Source organism: Bos indicus, chromosome 1 (genome assembly GCF_029378745.1).
Source record: "Bos indicus isolate NIAB-ARS_2022 breed Sahiwal x Tharparkar chromosome 1, NIAB-ARS_B.indTharparkar_mat_pri_1.0, whole genome shotgun sequence".
Taxonomy (NCBI): domain Eukaryota; kingdom Metazoa; phylum Chordata; class Mammalia; order Artiodactyla; family Bovidae; genus Bos; species Bos indicus.
The window spans coordinates 68,199,246-68,223,008 of NC_091760.1; the positions used below are offsets into that span (position 1 = coordinate 68,199,246).

At 36.5% G+C, this 23,763-nt stretch overlaps 1 protein-coding gene across 3 annotated transcripts in view; it reads left to right on the forward strand.

The window, feature by feature from the left end:
• Positions 1 to 23,763, forward strand: part of SEC22A (SEC22 homolog A, vesicle trafficking protein) — an 81,774-nt gene that overhangs the window by 25,938 nt on the left and 32,073 nt on the right. For all 3 annotated transcript variants that reach the window (XM_070788711.1, XM_019956663.2, XM_019956670.2), the window contains 2 exons: positions 4,716 to 4,879; positions 6,023 to 6,217. In XM_070788711.1, the coding sequence (XP_070644812.1) occupies positions 4,716 to 4,879; positions 6,023 to 6,217 (359 nt within the window). The remainder of the gene's footprint in view (positions 1 to 4,715; positions 4,880 to 6,022; positions 6,218 to 23,763) is intronic.

The window sequence follows — 23,763 nt, forward strand, 5'->3', positions numbered from 1 at the left end:
ATATTCCCAGTACCTAACTACAGGTTCCTGGTGGGCAGGCATTTGGTCTTTGACATTAAAGCTTGTAGAGTAGAATGCTGGATATGCACTGGGTGCTTTATTATTTGCTGTGAGAAAGATCATAGTCTTCACTTATCATTTTAGTTTGGTACAACAAGCCAGCAAGTCCTAATAATGTTGATGTTTAATTGGTGATGTCTAAAAAAATTTTTTTGGCATTTAATAAATAAAATTAGGTACTAGGAAAAGTTTAATGTCTAAAACCACTTATTCATTTTGTTGGACTTTAGGAATCACTTGAGGTGTGGCCTGCTTGGATACATGTTAAAATTAGCTTTTAAACAAAATGACTGAAAGTGGTAAAGGCTCCTTATCTGTAGTTGGAACTTCAGCCAGCCTTACTTGTCCCAGACACTCTTGACCTTGGATTCCCTAAAGAAGTTTCTAGTATATGTGCCATGGAGAGGAACCAAAGATGTAATGAGGTTAGATAAATTCCTGGGTCAGAAGGAAGGCAATAGCTATAGAGATCAAATCCCATGGATCCCAAAGTCCAGAAGTGGAAGGAAATAAAAAAGGAAAAGGAAATTAAAGTGAAGTAGGAAAAAAACAGTGGCAATTTAAGAATTGTGCTCAAGGTGGAGAAAAGAGGACTTTTTGTTGTTGTTGTGAGGATTAGTAATGACTGTGATATGAGGAAAGCCGACAAGCTTGTTAGCCCTTTATAACCATCTGGGGGTACTCAGGGCACAGGTGAGTAGTTCTACATGATCTCTGAGCACAGCTGTCTTTTAAATAGGGGGATGTTGAAGACTTAGTGATTTGAACTCAGGCCTTCTGGGAACAATGACCTGGGAGAGTATGTGAAGTTCTACTCCCTTCTGTCATTAGTCAGGTGTTTATTTAGCTTCTTGGTGTAGATGCCACTGAGCTGTGCAATTATCTGTGCATAGTATCTAAACCAACTAGGTATAAATGAATAAATGAATGATGCCATCTATGCACTTATTTATTTACAAATTTATTGAGCACTTATTGTGTACTGGACATAATATTCTAGATATTAAGAATACAGTGGTGAACTGTAAAGAATCATCTCTGCTCTCATGGAGCATAAATATTAGTGAGAGAGACATGAGAACAAACATACAAATAGGTAAGTATAAACTGGGTTAATTACGTGAAGATAGATAACATGTGCTTTATTTACATAAAGTAAGAATTAAATTAGATAAAATATGTAAAATACTTAGCAAAGGGCCTGGTTCATTCCAAGTGATCAGTAAACCGTACCTGCTATTACCATTACTATTATTAAACCGTACTATTACTGTTACTACTACTTCTCTTCTTCCTCCTCATCAAGGCAGAAGAACAACAGCCAGATTGTCTGTAACAAGTGAGCCAAATGAGCTTGATGGACAGGCTAAAGCCTGCACAGACTTGCTTGCCTCTAGTGGCTTTAGACTATTTCATTGCAAGTTGTCCTCAGTGCCATGGTAGGAGTCTCAGTTTGTCCCAGTGATATGAAAAAGTAGAACCTTTGATAACAGAGTTGTATCTAATTTTGGAAAACCAGCTTTGCATTTCAAAAAAATATAGCATTGTAAGGGTAAATTCACTATGAAAAGTCAATAGCATTTTTGGAGAATATCTAGCATTTATAATAAAATAAAGACTTTGTAATAAAGACTTGAAAACATTAATATACCATCTTAAAAACAGGACTTTTTTTATTTCACAAATAATTTGCCAGGTAAATTGAGTGCAAGCAAGAGAAACCATTTGGGATAAACACATGTAGGTGTCTATGGTTCACTCTGTTATTAATATGGAAGTATAGTAAAACCCTGTTATAGCACAAAAGCTGGAGTGTAAAAGCTTCCATCATATTATTGAAGGATAGTGAAGTAACGCCTCAGCAGCTACTTGAAAGTTCCAAGTGTTTAGAAGCTAATCACCAATTTTGTTCTATCGCAATTCAAGTTATTGTGAGATATATTTGAATGCTAACAACATGTTGAAGAATTTTGATAGTGACAGTGAAGATTTTTTTGGACAGGGAAAAGTATTTGGGAAAATCATACTTTGATTTTTCAATTTACTTGACAATTTTGTAGAAAAGTACAGTACATTATGGTTAAACTTTTTTGACTGTGACCCGTAAGAAGAGATACATTTTACTTTGTGACTGTCACTTAGCATACAAATAGGATAAACCAAAGTTTTATGAAACAATTGCATTCCAGCATTTTCTGTAATATTCTATTTCAGTTTTTAAGAAAATGCTGTGTGTAATTCATTAATTTTATGGTCTACTGGGGAGGGGTGCCAACTTGCAGCTTGAAAAACATTGCGTCAAATGGCTTTATGTTAAGTGGAACTTCAGAAAGGAATTTCAGGTTATTCCAGAAGCACAAGATCAGCACAGTTTCCCTAGTAGTATATCTCACACTGTTAATAATAGATGATGAATAGGTGCCAACCCCACATCATTTGGCTGCCTTGGGTGGTCTTTTAAAAAAGATAGATGTATATTTGTTTTCATATGCATAACTCTCACTGGAAGGATGCATATGAAATTAACAGTAACATGAGTTGCTTGAGGGACAGAGAACTGAGTATCTGAGAGCAGCGGTGGGGATAAAATACTTCAAGTATATATTTCCTTTCATTTTTCATTCTTTTAAAATTTGAGTCATGTGAATATTTTAAAAGTTAAATTTAAAATGATATTAATAAATAAATTCTGCTTCTATAATAGTAGAGAAAAAGGGAGAGAGAAGGACTCTGATGTGGATCAGGGTTCGGTAGTAAAAATTGCTGTGACAGATTAGCAGTGTCTGGCATGGGAGTGGCGAGGTTACAGCCTGTACGCTGTTTGCTTCCCTTGATCTAGACCAGAACTGTGTTGACAATACCATGCAAGAACGTTTAATGACTCATTAAAAACCATCAATTTCTGTCCCATCCTATGCATGTTATAGGGCAATGTATACTTTGTTTCAGAAATTTTTTTTCCAATAGAAGATGGTTAATTTAAACATTTTTGTTTTAAATTTTAACTTATTTAGAAATAATTTCAAACTTTCAGAAAAGTTGTACAAGTATGAAAATTACAAATAATACTTGAACCCAGAGTCACATTTTGTTAACATTTTACCCCATTTACTTTATTGTTTCATCTATCTGATTTATTTTTGTCCAAACCATTTGAGAGAAACAAAAATACCATACCCTTTTATTCCTAACTACTTCAGAGTGTATTTTCTAAGGTTAGAGATATTCCTAGACTTAATTGTAGTACAGTTATCAGATCTAGTATATTTAATACGGATACCATAGTTTTACCTAAACTACTGTACTGCCTGTTTTCTGTTTTTGTCAGTTGACCAAGGAGTGTCCTCTGTAGAACTTTTCCCCTTCTGTAACACAGGATCCAGACTAGGGTTCAGTTCAGTTCAGTTCAGTCGCTCAGTCGTGTCCGACTTCGCGACCCCATGAATAGCAGCACGCCAGGCCTCCCAGACTAGGGTTAGGTATTGCATTTAGTTGTGTCTCTTTAACCTCCTGTGATCAGAAACGTTTCCAAAGCCTTTCTTTCTTTCTTTTTTTTTTTTTTTTTTTTACAACATTGAGTTTTCTGAAGAATATAGCTCCCCACCCCACACCCTTTTAAAGGAAATAGAATGTTGATTATTCTGGTGTTCCTTCATGATTAGATTCAGATTATGCATTCTCAGCCAGAACTGATATGTCTGACTGAGGATCACATCTGGAGGCATGGCAAGGCCATATTAGAGTATTTGGTTAAGGTGTTGTCTAGTTTCTACTGTTTTATAAATACAATAGAATTCCCCTGCAGCCAATAAGCAATCCATGAGAAGACATTTTAAAGCCATGCACAATTTCCTGCTCCTTACCAAAGTACCTACCTAGATTTAGCATCCACTGTTTATAAATGGATTCAGTCTTTACTGTGTAGGCTGCAAAGTGCTAAGTTTTCCAGTTCTACCACTATCTCCACATGTACTAGGTGGTATTCAGCATTCTGCTGTGAACGAGAGTCTTCCTTTCTTCCTTTTTATTTGTTGTTATGAACTCATAAATTCTCTTTTTCCCCCACTGATACATAATTCATTTTGTGAAGTAGAGGATTTGATTTTGGAGTCAGTGGATAACTTTAGGAGGTCAGTTATCACCTTGAAACTGTCTGCCAAATTCTGTGTTGTTTCTGCAAAGAGTGTCCATAACTTTCATCAGAACCTCTAAAAAGTTCTTGATTCAAATAGTGTTAAATTCCTCTAGGTTGAACGATTGAAATGTTAAACTATCTGTGACCCTTATTTATCTGCAGTCTTTCCTGCTTTCTACCCCAAGTGATAAGTAACTGAAGTGTTTGAATCACAGTATATGTCCCTCTCCACTTTTTAAAAATGAATCTTAATTTGAGTATAGTTGATTTACAATGTTGTGTTAGTTTCTGCTATACAGCAAAGTGAATACATTCACTTTTTTGTCTATTGTTTTTAAACCGCAACTGAAACTAGCATTATATTTCAATTCCTTTAATTTTTTGCTAAAATATTTAATAAGTGTTAGTAACATCAATGCCTCTGTAGCAGCAGAGTATGGTATATAGAGCCAGTCTTGTGAAGTAACGAATTACCTTGATTTAATTTGAAATTTTAAATCCGATGTTTTTTACACTGTAGTTTTATTAGCTCTATGGGAGTGAGCTACATGATGTTGTGCACTGAAAATTACCCAAATGTTCTGGCCTTCTCTTTCCTGGATGAGCTTCAGAAGGAGTTCATTACTACTTATAACATGATGAAGACAAATACTGCTGTCAGACCGTACTGTTTCATTGAATTTGGTAAGGGCCTGATTTTTTTTTTCCCTTTTCATTATCCTGTCTCTATTCAGTCATAAATGATTTTTCATCTAATACTAAGGGACAGAGAGAAAACTCAGAAAATTCTACTAACTTGCTTTTGACAGAATAGTTTGACAGTCTATAAATTATGGCAACTTCTTCACTTGAATGCCAATTAGTAAAGGTTCTGTTTGAACCCTGTAGAGGATCATGATTATTGGTTCAAAGAATTAATCCCAGAAGATAATTTCTCAGTGAGAAATTTATAAGCTAGAGATTCAGAGCTTTGTGTTTATGTGATAGTATTTTTAGACTGCTTAATGTAGAACAGAAGTTGGCAAACATTTATTGTAAAGGACCAGATAGTACAAATTTAGGCTTTAAGGATTATTTTCTCAGTCTCAGCCCTTGCTATTATAGCTTGAAAACAGCCATAGGCAATGCATAAATGAATGAGTATACTTGTATTCCATTAACATTTTATTCACAAATAGAATCAACAGGCTAGATTTGGCCTGTGGACATTAGTTTGCTTGACTCCTGATGCAGAAGGGGCAAAAAGGGTAAATTCAAGATGCAAATAGTGGAAATAAAATTGGGAGAAATTTAGGAAATGTTTTTTATTGATTTCATTAAATGTGTTCTTTAAAGCATATGTTCTAATGGTATAAGCAATAAATAAGAAAACAGATTTATATGAACATGCAATTTACAGTGTATGTTTTAATGTAATTACAACTGGTAATACTTACAGGCAATACTTTATGAGATCTGAATCCCTGTACAAATTAAGGCTTTGGTTTAAATTTAAAGGGAGCTGTTTTCTTTTTTTTTTTTTTCAGAGGTTCAGAGTAATTCCTTGAAGTGGATATAATTGTAGAAGTATTCTCACAACCATGTGATATTAAATCCTTAGTTTATTTATAATTACTAGTTTCTAGAGTATAATTTCTAGTGAGAAAAACTGATGATGCCAGGATATATTAACCATTAAACACAAATAATATTAGGGCATTCCATGACAGGTTGGACATTTAGGATAACAAACTGTTTATCACCAAATTTACTGTCTGTAAACATCACACTTTCAAATGATTTAATTAACAAATGACTGCAAGGAAATTTATTTTTTATTTTACATAGATAACTTCATTCAGAGGACCAAGCAGCGATATAATAATCCCAGGTCTCTTTCAACAAAGATAAATCTGTCTGACATGCAGATGGAAATCAAGCTGAGGCCCCCTTATCAAATTTCCATGGGTGAGCTGGGGTCAGCCAATGGAGTCACATCTGCATTTTCTGTTGACTATAAAGGTGCTGGTAAGATTTCTTCTGGTGAGTTCTGGATCTCAATTACTTCATTAAAAAAGTATTTTCTAAGAACTGAGGGACTCTTAAAAAATGAATTAATTTATTCTAAAATTTTAAAGCAAGTACATGAGAGAATGTAGAAGCTCAAAGTAATTAATCATTTCCCCCAATGTTTTATATAGTTATCTCTCAGATATATGTCTGATCAGAAAAATACTTTTAAACAGCAATCTCAAAGGAACTGTTTGCTAGAGAAACATTTAAGAAGGTTTCTTTGTACACATTTTTCTTGAAAAGAAAATGTTTATTTGCAATGTATACCTATAGGCATGTAAAGTGCTTTGCATTGTGTAAAAATGACTACATTTGAGGTCAAGGTTCTTGACTGTCATGGGAAATATGATCATCTACTCAGACGTCCCTCTCAAACAAGGAGTGTCATTCTCAACAGTTACGACATGTTGAAAATTTCTGCTTAAAAGTAAAACCCTTGTTATTTTATAAGGTAGTATATGCCACTGTTGAATTGCTTATTTTAAAAATTCTTTCTTGTATTTTTGAGCTAAAATCTGTTCCCTATAATGCCTACATTTGTCTAAGTTCTGTGACCTCTCCCTCCCTGGCTTCGGCTGTACCACAACTTTGAAATCAGCAGCTTTGTGTCCTTTTTATCCTGTTAGTCTGATTGACTTCATGTAAAATATCCCCAATTTCCTCACCCTTTTTGTCTATTGTATTTTGAAACCCTCCTCATCCTGGAAGCTTCCTCTTTATATGCTTATGTTTGTTAGTATTCTTCAGATGTGGCATTCAAGGTTGAACACAACGTTTCATGTTTGGTTTGATTAATACAAATTATGGGAGAGAGAGGAAGCAGATTTCACTAAAATAATCCAGCTAGTCAGAAAACAAGTAAACAAACAAATAATAGTAACAAACCCTGGGGGAGAAGAGGTGGCTCAGTACCCAGAGTTGTTAAAATATAGTTTCTAAAATGCCTAGTTTCCAATGAAAACAATTACAAGACATTCAAAAGAAAAGGAAAGTATAATTCATACACTGGAAACGGGGTATGGTAGGGAAGGCAGGCAATAGAAACTGCCTGTGAGAATGATCTGATGTCAGATTTAACAGACAAAGACTTCAAAGTAGCCATTATAATTTTCTTCAAAGAACTAAAGGAGGCCATGATTAAAGAATATGATGGTGATGTCACATCAAATAGACAGTATTAATAAAAGAAAGAAATTTTAAAGTAAAGGAACCAAGTGGAAATTCTGGAATTGACAAATACAGCTGAAATAAAAAACTTGCTAGTTGGGCTCAACAGTAGATTTGAACAGGCAGAAAAAAGATCAATAGAGATTATGTAGTCCAAAGAACAGAGAGAAAAATGAAGAAAAATGAACAGAACTTCAGAAAAATATGGGGCCCTATTAAGCACACTAACATATGCATGATGGGAGAACCAGAAGGAAAGGAGAGAGAGGGGAGCAGAAGAAGCATTGAAGAAATAAAAGCTGAAAAGTTTCCACTTAGTCAAATATGTTAATCTGCTCCTCCAGGAAGTTCAAGGAGTTCCAAATAGGATACATGCAAGAGAGTCACAAATAGATGAATCATTAAAAATGCTGAAAGACAAGGAAAAAATTTTAAAACAGCAAGAGAAAAACAATTTGTCATTTGCAGGGTTAACCACAACAAAATTAACAACTGCCTTCTCAACAGAAACAGTGGGGACAAGAAGGTGATGGGATAATATGCTCAAAAAACTCAAAGGGAAACAAAAACTCAACCAAGAATCCTATATATAGCAAGGCTGTCTTTCAAAAATGAAGGTGAAATAAAGATATTTGCAGATAAGCAGAAGATGAGAGAATTTGTTACTGGTGGACTCACCTTAAAGAAATACTGATGCAAGTTCTTCATATTTGAAAGCAAGACCCAGACAATAATTTGAATCCATACTGAAAGAAAAAAAAGCAAAGAGCAATCATAAAGGTAGTTAGACAATAAAATGTATTTTCTTCTTTTCTAAGTCAGTTAAAAGCAATATTATAAAGCTATATATGTATATATATATGATCTCAATAGATGGCGGAAAAAGCTTTTGACAAAGTTCAACAAACATTTGTGATGAAAGCTCTCCAGAAAGTAGGCTTAGAGGCAACCTGCCTCAACATAATAAAAACCATATATGACAAACCTCTTGTGTTGTTGGAAGAGGGTGTTTGCTATGACAAGTGCATTCTCTTGACAAAACTACATTAGCCTTTGCCCTGCTTCATTCTGTACTCCAAGATCAAATTTGCCTGATACTCCAGGTGTTTCTTGACTTCCTACTTTTGCATTCCAGGCCCCTATAATGAAAAGGACATCTTTTTTGGGTGTTAGTTCTAGAAGGTCTTATAGGTCTTCATAGAACCATTCAACTTCAGCTTCTTCAGCATTACTGGTTGGGGCATAGACTTGGATTACCGTGATATTGAATGGTTTGCCTTGGAAATGAACAGAGATCATCCTGTTGTTTTTGAGATTGCATCCAAGTACTGCATTTCGGGATCTTTTGTTGACTATGATGGCTACTCTATTTCTTCTAAGGGATTCTTGCCTACAGTAATAGATAAAATGGTTATCTGAGTTAAATTCACCCATTCCAGTCCATTTTAGTTCACTGATTCCTAAAATGTCGACATTCACTCTTGCCATCTCCTGTTTGACCACTTCCAATTTGCCTTGATTCATGGAACTAACATTCCAGGATCCTACGCAATATTGCTCTTTACAGTATCAGTCTTTGCTTCTATCACCAGTCACATCCACAACTGGGTGTTGGTTTTGCTTTGGCTCCATCTCTTCATTTATTCATGCAAAGATGGGCACAATAAAGGACAGATGGTATGGAGCTAACACAAGCAGAAGATAGTAAGAAGAGGTGGCAAGAATACACCAAAGAACTGTACAAAAAAGATCTTCACAACCCAGATAATCACAGTGGTTTGATCACTCACCTAGAGCCAGACATCCTGGAATGCAAAGTCAAGTGGGCCTTAGGAAGTATCACTACGAACAAAGCTAGTGGAGGTGATGGAATTCCAGTTGAACTATTTCAAATCCTAAAAGATGATGCTGTTAAAATGCTGCACTCGATATGTCAGCAAATTTGGAAAACTCAGCAGTGGCCACAGGACTGGAAAACGTCAGTTTTCATTCCAATCCCAAAGAAAGGCAATGCCAAAGAATGCTCACACTACCACACAATTGCATTCATCTCACACGCTAGTAAAGTAATGCTCAAAATTCTCCAAGCCAGGCTTCAGTAGTACCTGAACTGTGACCTTCTAGATGTTCAAGCTGGTTTTATTTTATTTATTTATTTTTTAAAATTTTATTTTATTTTTAAACTTTACAATATTGTATTAGTTTTGCCAAATATCGAAATGAATCCGCCACAGGTATACCTGTGTTCCCCATCCTGAACCCTCCTCACTCCTCCCTCCCCATACCCTCCCTCTGGGTCATCCCAGTGCACCAGCCCCAAGCATTCAGTATCGTGCATCGAACCTGGACTGGAGGCAGGGGAACCAGAGATCAAATTGCCAACATATGTTGGATCATTGAAAAAGCAAGAGAGTTCCAGAAAAACATCTATTTCTGCTTTATTGATGATGCCAAAGCCTTTGACTGTGTGGATCACAACAAACTGTGGAAAATTCTTAAAGAGATAGGAATACCAGACCACCTGACCTGCCTCCTGAGAGATCTGTATGCAGGTCAGGAAGCAACAGTTAGAACTGGACATGGAACAACAGACTGGTTTCAAATAGGGAAAGGAATATGTCAAGGCTGTATATTGTCCCCCTGCTTGTTTAACTTATATGCAGAGTACATCATGAGAAACACTGGGCTGGAGGAAGCACAAGCTGGCGTCAAGATTGCCAGGAGAAATATCAATAACCTCAGGTATGCAGATGACACCACCCTTATGGCAGAAAGCAAAGAGGAACTAAAAAGCCTCTTGATGAAAGTGAAAGAGGAGAGTGAAAAAGTTGGCTTAAAACTCAACATTCAGAAAACGAAGATCATGGCATCTGGTCCCATCACTTCATGGGAAATAGATGGGGAAACTGTGAAAACAGCAACAGACTATTTTTTGGGGCTCCAAAATCATTGCAGATGGTGATTGCAGCCATGAAATTAAAAGACACTTACTCCTTGGAAGGAAAGTTATGACCAACCTAGATAGCATATTAAAAAGCAGAGACATTACTTTGCCAATAAAGGTCCATCTAGTCAAGGCTATGGTTTTTCCAGTAGTCATGTATGGATGTGAGAGTTGGACTGTAAAGACAGCTGAGCACTGAAGAATTGATGCTTTTGAACTGTGGTGTTGGAGAAGACTCTTGAGAGTCCCTTGGACTGCAAGGAGATCCAACCAGTCCATCAAGGAGATCCAACCAGTCCATCCTTAAGGAAATCAGTCCTGAATATTCATTGGAAGGATTGGTGCTGAAGCTGAAACTCCAATACTTTGGTCACCTGATGCAAAGAACTGACTCACTTGAAAAGACTCAAGATAAACAAAAATAGATGGAAAGATATACAGTGTTCTTGGATTGGAAGAATCACTATTGGCAAAATGACTATACTACCCAAAAGCAATCTATAGATTTAATGCAATCGCTATTCAAGGGCATTTTTCAAAGAATTAAAAGAAAAAATTTTACAATTTGTATGGAAACAAAAAAGACTCTGAATAGCAAAAGCAATCTTGAGAAAGAAGAATGGGCTGGAGGAATCAGGCTCCCTGACTTCCTAATATACTACAAATTTGCAGTAATCAAAACAATATGGTACTGGCACAAGAACAGAAATATAGATCAGTGTAACAGGATAGAAAGGCCAGAGGTAAACCCATGCACCTGTGGCCACCTGTGGCCAATCCAAGAACACAGTATATCTTTCCATCTATTTTTGTTATCTTGCACTTCTTTCATCAGTACCTTATAGTTTTCTGAGTACAGGTCTTTTACTTTCTTAGATCAGTTTATTCCTAGGTATTTTATTCTTTTTGATGCAATGGTAAATGGGATTATTTCCTTAATCTCTATTTCTGATCTTTCATTATTAGTGTATAGGAAAGCAAGATATTTCTGTTTATGAAAAAGGAGGCAAGAATATACAATGGAAAAAAGACAGTCTCTTCAATAAATGGTGCTGGTAAAACTGAACAACTGCATGTAAAAGAATGAAATTAGAACATTCCCTAATACCGTACACACACACAAAACTCAAAATGGATTAAAGACCTAAATGCTGGATACCATAAAACTCTTAGAGGAAAATTAGACAGAATATTCTCTGACATAAATCACAGCAAGATATTTTTTGATCTGCTGCCTAGAGTGATGGGAAAAAAGACAAAAATAAACAAATGGGACCTAATTAAATTTAAAAGCTTTACACGGCAAAGGAAACCATAAAACAAAAAGACAACCATCACATGGGAGAAAATATTTGCCAACGAAGCAACAGCAGGGATTAATCTCCAAAATATACAAACACCTCATGCAGATCAATATAGAAAGAAAATGAACAACCCAATCAAAAGAAGTGTGGAAGACCTAAATAGACATTTCTTCAAAGAAGACATACAGATGGCCAACAGACACATAAAAGGATGCTCAACATTATTATTAGAGAAATGCAAATCAAAACTACAATGAGGTATCACCTCACACCAGTCAGCATGGCCATCATCAAAAATTCTACAAACAATAAATGCTGAAAAGGGAACCTTCCTACACTGTTGATAGGAGTGTAAATTGGTACAGCCACTATGGAGAATAGTATGGAGGTTTCTTAAAAGACTAAAAGTAGAGCTATCATATGACTCAGCAATCCCATTCCTGGGCGTATATTTGGAGAAAACCATATTTCTAAAGGATGCATGTACTCCATTGTTCATTGCAGCACAGCGGGCAATGCAAATGTCCATTGACAGAGGAACGGATAAAGAATAGCTTCTTTATTCTTGCTCCTGTACGTATACACAGTAGAATATTGCTTGGTCATAAAAAGGAATGAAACAATGCCATTTGCAGAGATGTGGATGGACCTAGAGATTATCATAACAGGTGAAGTATTTCAGAAAAAGATATTGTATAATATTGCAGCTTTCCTGGTGGTTCAGATGGTAAAGAATCTGCCTGCAATGCAGGAGACCTGGATTCGATCCCTAGGTTGGGAAGATCTCCTGAGAAGGAAATGGCAACCCACTCCAGTATTCTTGTCTGGAAAATTCCATGGACAGAGGAGCAGTAACCAGCACTTTATATGTGGATTTAGAAAAATGGTAGAGATGAACCTGTTTGCAAAACAGAAATAAAGACACTGACATAGAGAACAAATGTATGGCCACCAAAGGATGGGAGAGAGAGAGAGTGGGAAGAATTGGGTGATTGGGACTGACGTGTATGTACACTACTATGTATAAAATCTGGAGTAGGAAATGGCAACCCACTCTAGTATTCTTGCCGGGATAATCCCGTGGACAGAAGAGCCTGGCAGGCTACATACAGTCCATGGGTTTGCAAGGGTTGGACACGACTTAGCCACTAAACCACCACTATATATAAAATAGATAGTTAATGAGCACAGGGAATTCTCCTCAGTGCTCTGTGGTGACTTAAATGGGAAGGAAATCTATAAAAGAGTGGATATATGTATATGTATGGCTGATTAACTTTGCTGTACAGTAAGAAACCAACACAACATTGTAAGGCAGCTAGTTGTTGCTCGGTTGCTAAGCTGGGTCAAACTCTGCGAACCCATGGACTGCAGCACCCCAGCCTCCCTGTCCCTCACTATCTCCTAGAGTTTGCCCAGGTTCATATCCTTCAAATCAGTGATGCTGCCCAGTCATCTTATTGTCTGCCACCCTGTTCTCCTTTTGCCTTCAATCTTTCCAAGCATCAGGGTCTTTTCCAATGAGTTGGCTGTTCGCATCGGATGGCCAAAGTATTGGAGCTTCAGCTTCAGTGTCAGTCTTTCCAATGATTATTCAGGGTTAATTTCCTTTAGGATTGATTGGTTTGATCTCCTTGCTGACCAAGGGGCTTTCAAGAGTCTTCTCCAGCACCTCAATTTGAAAATCAACTGTACTCTAATAAAAATTAATAAAAAATAAAACAATGTATATATTTTGCTACCTATGACATATAGAAATGTAATATATTTTCTGTTTTTATAGTACAAAGAAGGTAGATGGTAGCAAAGCTCCACTGGGTTAAAGAAATGACCCCAGATGATAATTTGATACCCCAGGTAGTAATTTGATTCCACAGGAGTAAATGAAGAAAGCCAGAAATGATAAGAATTCATATTAACAAAAACCTGCAAAAATATAATTGCAGTCCTTTTTCCTCTTAATGTCTTTAAAAGACATACACATAGAGCAATGCCACAAAAACAGGAGAAAGGGAATAAAGCCATTAAGACTAATGTTTTCTGTAGCTCATTTGAATTAGGTTAGTATAAATCTGAAGCTGTTTCTGATAAATTAAGATGTATATGGTAAATTCTAGAGCAGACACTAAGCAAATAACTCAAATAGTGAAATATTGAAGAAAACACTGCAGTATTCACTTATTGTAAGTATAGCAGTAAATAAGGAATAGAGCAAAAAGTATGAGGGATATCAAAATGAGTAAAAATGGCAAGTGTAAATCTTCTGTCTCAATAATTACATCATATGTGAATGCATTTTTTTTAATGTGAATGGATGAAACATTCCATTCAAAAGTTAGAGATTTTAAAATTGGATTAAAAAAACAAAATTCAAAGATACAGGTAGATTGAAAGTAAAAGGAAGAAAAAATATATATATTGCAAACGACAACCAAAAGAGAGCTGGAAATGGCTATTTTGATAAAAATGGAATTTAAATAGAAACCGCTACTAGAAACAAAGGACATTATATAATGATAAAAGAATCAATATACTTTATTGATTCTTATAACAATATAAGGTATAACAGTTATAAATACATATGCATTTCTCAACAGAGAAAATCCTAAAGAATTCACCAAAAAACTGTTAAACTAATGCATCAAGCAAGGTTGTAGGGTACAAGACCAAAATAGAAAAGTCATTTGTGTTCTAAATAATAGCAATGGACAGTCTGAAACGGACATTAAGAAGATCCTAGCAACTATTGGCCAAAACAAGACAGACACGTACGTATTTTACTGTTTGCAGTTAGAAAGAAAATCCCATATGCTGAAAAGTACCAAACATAGGAAGAAATTAAACAAGACCTAAATTCATGGAAAATAAAGTAGTCCTTTGTTCATGGATTCAAAGACAGTATCGTTTTCATTTCATACTCCTAAATTGATACACAGCTTCAGTGAAGTCTCTATGAAAATTCCAGCTTTTGTGTGTATGTGCAGAAATTGACAAACTGATCCTAAAATTCGTATGGAAATGCAAGGAACTAAGAATAGTCAAAATAATCTTGAAAAAGAATAAAGTTGGGGGACTCACACTTCCCAGCTTACTACCAGGCTAGATAGTCAGGACTGTAGTTCTGGTGTAAAGTACAGATCAACAGACTAGAATTGAGAGTACAGAAAGAAATCCTTATAGTCAATTCATTTTTAAGACAAATGCCAAGACAATGGTGTAAGAATAGTCTTTTCAACAAATAATTCTGGGACAAGTGGATACCAACTTTCAAAAGAATGAAGTTAGACTTCTACCTTATAAAATGTGTTGAAACTGACTCAGAATGAATCAAAGATCTAAATTTAACAGCTAAAACTGTGAGATTCTTAGGAGAAAACTTACAGTTCTACAAAGAAAATCTGCAGCTGGCTAATTAGCACGTAAAAAAGTGCTGAACATCCTTCAGTCGCTCAGTCATGTCTAACTCTTTGTGACCGCATGGACTGCAGCACTCCAGGTTTCCTTGTCCATCACCAGTTCCCGGAGCTTGCTCAAACTCATGTCTATTGAGTTGGTGATGCCATCCGACCCATCTCCTCTGTGGTCCCCTTCTCCTTCTGCTTTCCCAGCATCAGGATCTTTTCCAGTGAGTCAGTTCTTCATATCAGGTGGCCAAAGTATTGGAACTTCAGCATCAGTCCTCCAATGAATATTTAGGACTGATTTCCTTTAAGATTCACTGGTTTGATCTTGCAGTCTAAGGGACTCTCAAGAGTCTTCTCCAACACCACAGTTCAAAAGCATCAATTCTTCAGCACTCAACTTTCTTTATGGTCCAACTCTCATATCCATACATGACTACTGGAAGAAACATAGCTTTGGATGAACCTTTGTCAACAAAGTAATGTCTCTGCTTTTTAATATGCTGTCTAGACTAGAGAAGGAAATGGCAGCCCACTCCAGTATTCTTGCCTGGAGAATCCCAAGGACAGGGGAGCCTGGTGGGCTGCCATCTATGGGGTCGCACAGAGTCGGACATGACTGAAGCAACTTAGCAGCAGCAGCAGGTTAGTCATAGCTTTTCTTCCAAGGAGCAAGCATCTTTTGATTTCATGGCTGCAGTCACCATCTACAGTGATTTTGGAGCCCAAGAAAATAAATTGTTTGTTAAAGAAAATTCCATTGTTTCCTCATCTATTTGCCATGAATTGATGGGGCCCGATGCCATGATCTTAGTTTTTTGAATGTTGAGTTTCAAGCCAGCTTTTTCACTCTCCTCTTTCACTGTTACATTGTTAGTCATTAGAAAAAAGCAAAGCAAGGTGTTAAGATACCACTTCATACCCACTGGGATGACTATAACAACATAGACAATAAGAAGTGTTGGCAAGGATGTGGAGAATTTGGAACATTCTTATGTTGTTAATAGGATTGTAAAATGGTGCAGCTGCTTTGGAAAATAGTTTGAAAGTTCTCAGAAGAGTAAACAGAGTTATCATATGACCCAGCAATTCTAGTTCTTGGTACAACCGCAGAAATTGAAAGTGTATGTCTAAACAAAAATGTGTACATGAATATGCATACCAGTTAAAAAGTAGAAATAACCCAAATGTCCATCAATTAATGAATGAATAAAGTATGGCATATTCACGCAATAGAATATTCAGTTCAGTTCAGTCTCTCAGTCATGTCTGACTCTTTGTGACCCCATGAACCGTAGCATGCCAGGCCTCCCGGTCCATCACCAACTCCCTGAGTTTACCCAAACTCATGTCCATTAAGTTGGTGATGCCATCTAACCCTCTCATCCTCTGTTGTCCCCTTTTCCTCCTGCCTTCAATCTTTCCCAGCATCAGGGCCTTTTCAAATGAGTCAGATCTTCACATCAGGTGGCCAAAATATTGGAGTTTCAGTCTCAACATCAGTCATTCCAATGAACACCCTGGACTGACTTCCTTTAGGATTGACTGGTTGGATCTCCTTGCAGTCCAAGGGATTTTTAAGTCTTCTCCAACACCACTGTTCAAAAGCATCAATTCTTCGGCGTTCAGCTTTCTTTATAGTCCAACTCTCACATCCATATATGACTACTGGAAAAACCATAGCCTTGACTAGATGGACCTTTGTTGACAAAGTAATGGTTCTGCTTTTTAATATGCTGTCTAGGTTGCTCATAACTTTGCTTCCAAGGAATAAGCGTCTTTTAATTTCATGGCTGCAATCACCATCTGCAGTGATTTTGGAGCCCCCCAAAAATAAAGTCAGCCACTGTTTCCACTATTTCCCCATCTATTTCCCATGAAGTGGTGGGACTGGATGCCATGATCTTCGTTTTCTGAATGTTGAGCTTTAAGCCAACTTTTTCACTCTCCTCTTTCACTTTCATCAAGAGGCTCTTTAGTTCTTCACTTTCTGCCATAAAGGTGGTGTCATCTGCATATCTGAGGTTATTGATCTTTCTCCCAGCAATCTTGATTCCAGCTTGTGTTTCTTCCAGCCCAGTGTTTCTCATGATGTACTCTGCATATAAGTTAAATAAGCAGGGTGACAATATACAGCCTTGACGTACTCCTTTTCCTATTTAGAACCAGTCTGTTGTTCCATGTCCAGTTCTAACTGTTGCTTCCTGACCTGCATACAGATTTCTCAAGAGGCAGATCAGGTGGTCTGGTATTCCCATCTCTTTAAGAATTTTCCACAGTTTGTTATGATCCACACAAAAGCTTTGGCATAATCAATAAAGCAAAAATAGTTGTTTTTCTGGAACTCTCTTGCTTTTTTGATGATCCAGCGAATATTGGCAATTTGATCTCTGGTTCCTCTGCCTTTTCTAAAACCAGCTTGAAGATCTAGAGGTTCACTGTTCACATATTGCTGAAGCCTGGGTTGAAGAATTTTGAACATTACTTGACTAGCGTGTGAGATGAATGCAATCGTGTAGTAGTTTGAGCATTCTTTGGCGTTGCCTTTCTTTGGGATTGGAATGAAAACTGACCTTTTCCAGTCCTGGGGCCACTGCTGAGTTTTCCAAATTTGCTGACATATCGAGTGCAGCATTTTCACAGCATCATCTTTTAGGATTTGAAATAGTTCAACTGGAATTCCGTCATCTCCACTAGCTTTGTTCGTAATGATACTTCCTAAGGCCCACTTGACTTTGCATTCGAGGATATCTGGCTCTAGGTGAGTGATCACACCATCATGTTTATCTGGGTCATGAAGATCTTTTTTGTATAGTTTTTCTGTGTATTCTTGCCACCTCTTCTTAATATCTTCTGCTTCTGTTAGGTCCATAGCATTTCTGTCCTTTATCGAGCCCATCTTTGCATGAAATGTTCCCTTGGTATCTCTAATTTTCTTGAAGAGATCTCTAGTCTTTCCTATTCTATTGTTTTCCTCTATTTCTTTGCATTGATCGCTGAGGAAGGCTTTCTTATCTCTCCTTGCTATTCTTTGGAACTCTGCATTCAAGTGGGTATATCTTTCCTTTTCTCCCTTGCTTTTCGCTTTTCTTCTTTTCACAGCTATTTGTAAGGCCTCCTCAGACAGCCATTTTGCTTTTTTGCATTTCTTTTTCTTGGGGATGGTCTTGATCCCTGTCTCCTGTACAATGTCATGAACCTCCGTCCATAGTTCATCAGTCAATCTATCAGATCTAGTCCCTTAAATCTATTTCTCACTTCCACTGTATAATCATAAGGGATTTGATTTAGGTCATATCTAAATGTTCTGGTGGTTTTCCCCCACTTTCTTCAATTTCAGTCTGAATTTGGCAATAAGGAGTTCATGATCTGAGCCACAGTCAGCTCCTGGTCTTATTTTTGCTGACTGTATAGAGCTTCTGCAATATTACTAAGTAATAGAAAAAGAATGAAGTATTGATGTTACATGGTACCATATGAACTTTAAAACATACTAATTGAGAGAAGCCAGGTACAAAAGGTCACATATTTATAATTCATTTATTCAATATGTCCAGAGTAGGCAGATCTACAGAGATAGAAAAGTATATTTGCCGTTGATAGGAGCTGGAGGGAAATAGGCATAATAACTACTAATTGTTATGAGGTTTCTTTTTAAGGTAATAAAAATGTTGTGGAATTAGTTGATAATGATGATACAAGTCTATGAATATATTAAAATTTCTGAATTGTACACTTTAAAATGATGAATTTTATTATATTTGGATTATATTCAATTATTAAAATCAGTAATAAATGAAGGGGTTATTACTTTAAAGACTTCCAGTAATGATGGAATAGGTAATTGAGACCAATCGTGTGAGTTGCTCAGTCATGTCTGACTCTTTATGACCCCATGAACTATGGCCTGCCAGGCTCCTCTGTCCATGGAATTCTCCAGGCAAGAATAATGGAGTGGGTTGCCATTTCCTTCTCCAGGGCATCTTCCTGACCCAGGGATTGAACCTGGGTCTCCTGCATTGCTGGTGGATTCTTTACTATCTGAGCCCCCAGGGAAGACATTCAGACCAGTAGTCCCATGAAATACATGTGGACAAGCTAAATGGAATGTATATATTATATAGAATAATAGGTCTAATATAGAATTTATTTTAAAACATAATGTTCCTGATGTCTTTGGAGACCCAACAAGATTACTAAGAATTACTAGGTTACAGGGGAAAATGGAGGCTCAGGAAAATGAACCCAATGTTTGGAACTACTTTTTCGGTGGGGAGGCTTTTTCCAGTTCTGGAGGGAACTACTGATAACCTCTCAAGACTTGGGAGACAGGGATTAGAGAGCAGAACCCACCAAGGTGGTGAACCTCATGAGCAACTCTTCAGCTTTGGGTTAGGATTTTGCATGTCTGCACTCTGAGAAAAGGATAGACAGGAAGGAGTATGAAGTAGGTAGGCTTTATGTATGAAGTAGATAGGCTTTATCAGGACTGCAGCTTAGTTTTGAACCATATTGGTCTCTAAAACTGAATTGAGCTGATTACACTGTGCTTTGCTCCAAAGATCCTGGCAGAAACAAACAAATTTCCTAAGAAAAAGTCTCACAAGCTTTTAATGTCTACAATACGATTTTGAAAATAGATTGGCAAGCAATCAAAAATAACCAGACTCCTTGAGGAGACTAGACTATGTGAATGCAAACCATTAGACACACACACACACTCTCTCTCTCTCTCTCTGTCCCTCTCACAGAAACCGTGGAGGCCAGAAGGCAACTTAATAATATCTTTTAAAAAAGAGGATAACTGCAAATGTAGAATTCTGTGGTTAACAAAGATATCCTGAAAGAATAAAATAGCTTTGTTCCTGATTTTGATCTTACCAGGAAAAGCTCAGTCTAAACAGTTAAATACTTATAATACGATATTAACGTAGGGTTTATATTTTATGCCTTTTTACCAGGTTGAGAAAATTCCCTTATATTCCCAGTTTTTATCAGGAACTGAAGTTGTATTCTGTCAAGTGCTTTGTCTGCATTTATTGAGATGATTGTAGCTTTTCAAATGTTAAATCAATCTGGTGGTTCTGTGATAAACCCCACTGAGGTTTATCCTGTATTATCCTGTTTATATACTCAGATCCAATTTGCTAAAATTTTATTAAGATATTGTACTTGTATTCATCAGGGAATTGGTTTGTAGTTTTCCTCTTTTGTGATTTTTTTTTTGGGGGGGAGGGGTTGTCTGGTTTTGCTAACACAAAAAAACTGGCCTCAGAGAATAAATGGAAAGGTATTCTCTCGTCTTCAAAATTTGAGAAATGTTTCTGTAGAAGTTATTTCTTTAAGCATTTAGTAGGTGAAGCCTTTCGAGCTTCTGGTTTTTGTGATAAGATTTTTATCTACAGATCAGTTTCTTTAGTGAATGTAGTTATTCGAGTTATCTTCTTGAGTGAGTTTTAGTAGTTTGTTCCTTTTAAGAATTCTGTCCATTTCACCTAAGTTATTGAATTTTGGGGCATAAAGTTTGACATCAGTCTTCTTAGAGTTTATAATTTTTCTTTTTTTTAAAAAAGAATATATTTTGTATTGGGGTATAGCTGATAACAATGTTGTGATTGTTTCATGGTGAACAGCAAAGGGACTTAACCACACATATACATGTATCCATTCTCCCCCATAGAGTTTATAATTTTTATCAATTTCCTTAAAAAACTAGCTTTTGCTTACTTTGACTTTTTATTGTTTTGTTTTCTGTTTCATGATTTATGTTTTGGTGTTTATTACTTCCTATCTTTTGCTTCCTTAGAGTTTAGTTCGGAGAAGGCAATGGCACCCCACTCCAGTACTCTTGCCTGGAAAATCCCATGGATGGAGGAGCCTGGTGGGTTACAGTCCATGGGGTCGCTGAGAGTCGGACACAACTGAGCGACTTCACTTTCACTTTTCACTCTTATGCATTGGAGAAGGAAATGGCAGCCCACTCCAGTGTTCTTGCCTTGAGAATCCCAGGGACAGGGCAGCCTGGTGGGCTGCCGTCTATGGGGTCGCACAGAGTCAGACACGACTGAAGCGACTCAGCAGCAGCAGCAGAGTTTAGTTGAGTTTTCTTTTTGTAGGTTATTAAGGTAGAAGTTGGGTGACTGCAGCCATGAAATTAAAAGCTTACTCCTTGGAAGGAAAGTTATGACCAACCTAGATAGCATATTCAAGAGCAGAGACATTACTTTGCCAACAAAGGTTCATCTAGTCAAGGCTATGGTTTTTCCTGTGGTCATGTATGGATGTGAGAGTTGGACTGTGAAGAAGGCTGAGTGCTGAAGAATTGATGCTTTTGAACTGTGGTGTTGGAGAAGACTCTTGAGAGTCCCGTGGACTGCAAGGAGATCCAACCAGTCCATTCTGAAGGAGATCAGCCCTGGGATTTCTTTGGAAGGAATGATGCTAAAGCTGAAGCTTCAGTACTTTGGCCACCTCATGTGAAGAGTTGACTCATTGGAAAAGACTCTGGTGCTGGGAGGGATTGGGGGCAAGAGGAGAAGGGGACGACAGAGGATGAGATGGCTGGATGACATCACTGACTCGATGGACGTGAGTCTGAGTGAACTCCAGGAGTTGGTGATGGACAGGGAGGCCTGGCGTGTTGTGATTCATGGGGTCGCAAAGAGTCAGACACGACTGAGCGACTGATCTGATCGGATCTGATCTGAAGGTAGAAGTTGAGGTAGTTTACTTCGGAACTTTCTTTTTTAAAACAGACAGTTAGTACTGTGTATTTCCCACTAAATATTGCTTTAGCTATATTTTGTGAATTTAAATTATAATCTGTTGCATTTTTGCTTTCATTCTGTTCAGAATGCTTTTTAATTTCCCTTTTGATTTCTTTCATGATCCATGGATTTGTTAGAAATATGTTACATGTTTCAAAATATAGAGATTTTTCAGATGCCTTTCTGTTACTGATTTCAAATTTAATTTCATTGTAGCCAGATAGCAAATTTTGTATAATTTTAATCCTTTTACATTTATTGAACTTGTTTTATTTTCTCCAAGTATAGTATATCTTAGTAATTTTTCTGTGTTCATTTGAAAAGAATATGTATTCTACTGTTACTGGCTAGATGATAATATATCAATATTGGTGATCAATATCATTTAGATCAAGCTAGTTGATGGTGTTCAAGTCTTTTATACCTTTCTGGTTTTCTGTCTATTTCTGTTAATTATTGAGAAAGGGGTGTTCAAATCTCTCACTGTATTTTCAAATTTATGTTTTTTTCCTTTTAGGTCTATTGTTTTTATCTTGTGTATTTTAAATCTTGTTAAATATTTAGGATTGTTCTCTTGGTGTTATGTACTCCTTTGTCCTTTGAAATTACTTTCTTTATATCCAGCAATATTCTTGGCTCTGCAGTCTACTTTATTAATAGAGCAATGATAATCTTCTTTTTTAAAATTAGTGTATATTTTACCATCTTTTTTCTTTTAACATTTGTTTTTAACATATTTTTAAATAGGTAAATGTATTTTTAAAAATACTTATTTGAATATTTAAATAAATTAGTTAATTTAAATAAATACATTTATATATTTTAAAATATATACATTTACTTATATATTTTTAAATGAAATATAGTTGATTTGCAATGTTGTGTTAATTTCTATTTACAGCAAAGTGATTGAGTTATACATATCTATCTATATTACACATTCTCTTTCATGGTCTTTTCCATTATGGTTTATCACAGGATGTTGACTGTAGTTCCATGTGCTATACAGTAGGACATTGTTTTCCATTTTATATACAATAGTTTGCATCTGCTAATCCCAAGCTCCCAGTCCATCTCCCCTCCCTGCTTGCGCCTTGGCCACTACAAGTCTGTTCTCTGTGTCTGTGGGTTTGTTTCTGTTTTATAGATATGTTTATGTCATATTTTAGACTCCACATATAAATGATATTGCATGGTATTTGTCTTTCTCTTTCTGACTTACCTAGTATGATAATCTCAAAGTCCATGCTGTTGTATGCCATTGTATATATGTGCCACATCTTTATCCATTCATCTGTCAATGGACATTTATGTTGCTTCCATGTCTAGTAAATAGTGCTGCAATGAGCATTTTTGAATTATAGTTTTGTCCGGATATATGCCCCAAAGTGGGATTGCTGGACCATATGCCAACTCTAGTTTTCTGAGGAACTTCTATACTGTTCTCCATAGTGACTGTACCAACTTACATTCCCACCAAGGTGTAGAAGGGTCCCCTTTTCTTCATACCCTTTGCAGCACTTGATATTTATAGACTTTTTAATGATGGCTGTTCTGACCAGTGTGAGGTGGTACCCCATTATAGTTTTGACTTGCTTTTCTCTAATAATTAATGATGTTGAGCATTTTTCACATGCCTGTTGACCATCTGTGTGTCTTCTTTGGAGAACATCTTCTGCTCATTTTTTAATTGGGTTTTTTCCTTGTTCTTATTATTAAGTTGTGTGAACTATTTGTGTATTTTTGGAGTTTAAGCCTTTGTCGGTTAAAACATTTGCAGATATTTTCTCCCTCTGTAGGCTGTTTGTTTTGTTTATTGTTTCCTTTGCTGTACAAAAGCTTGTAAGTTTGATTAGATTCCATTTGTTTATTTTTGCTTTTATTTATATTGCCTTGGGAGACTGTTGTATTTTTATATTTAAAGAGTGTTTTT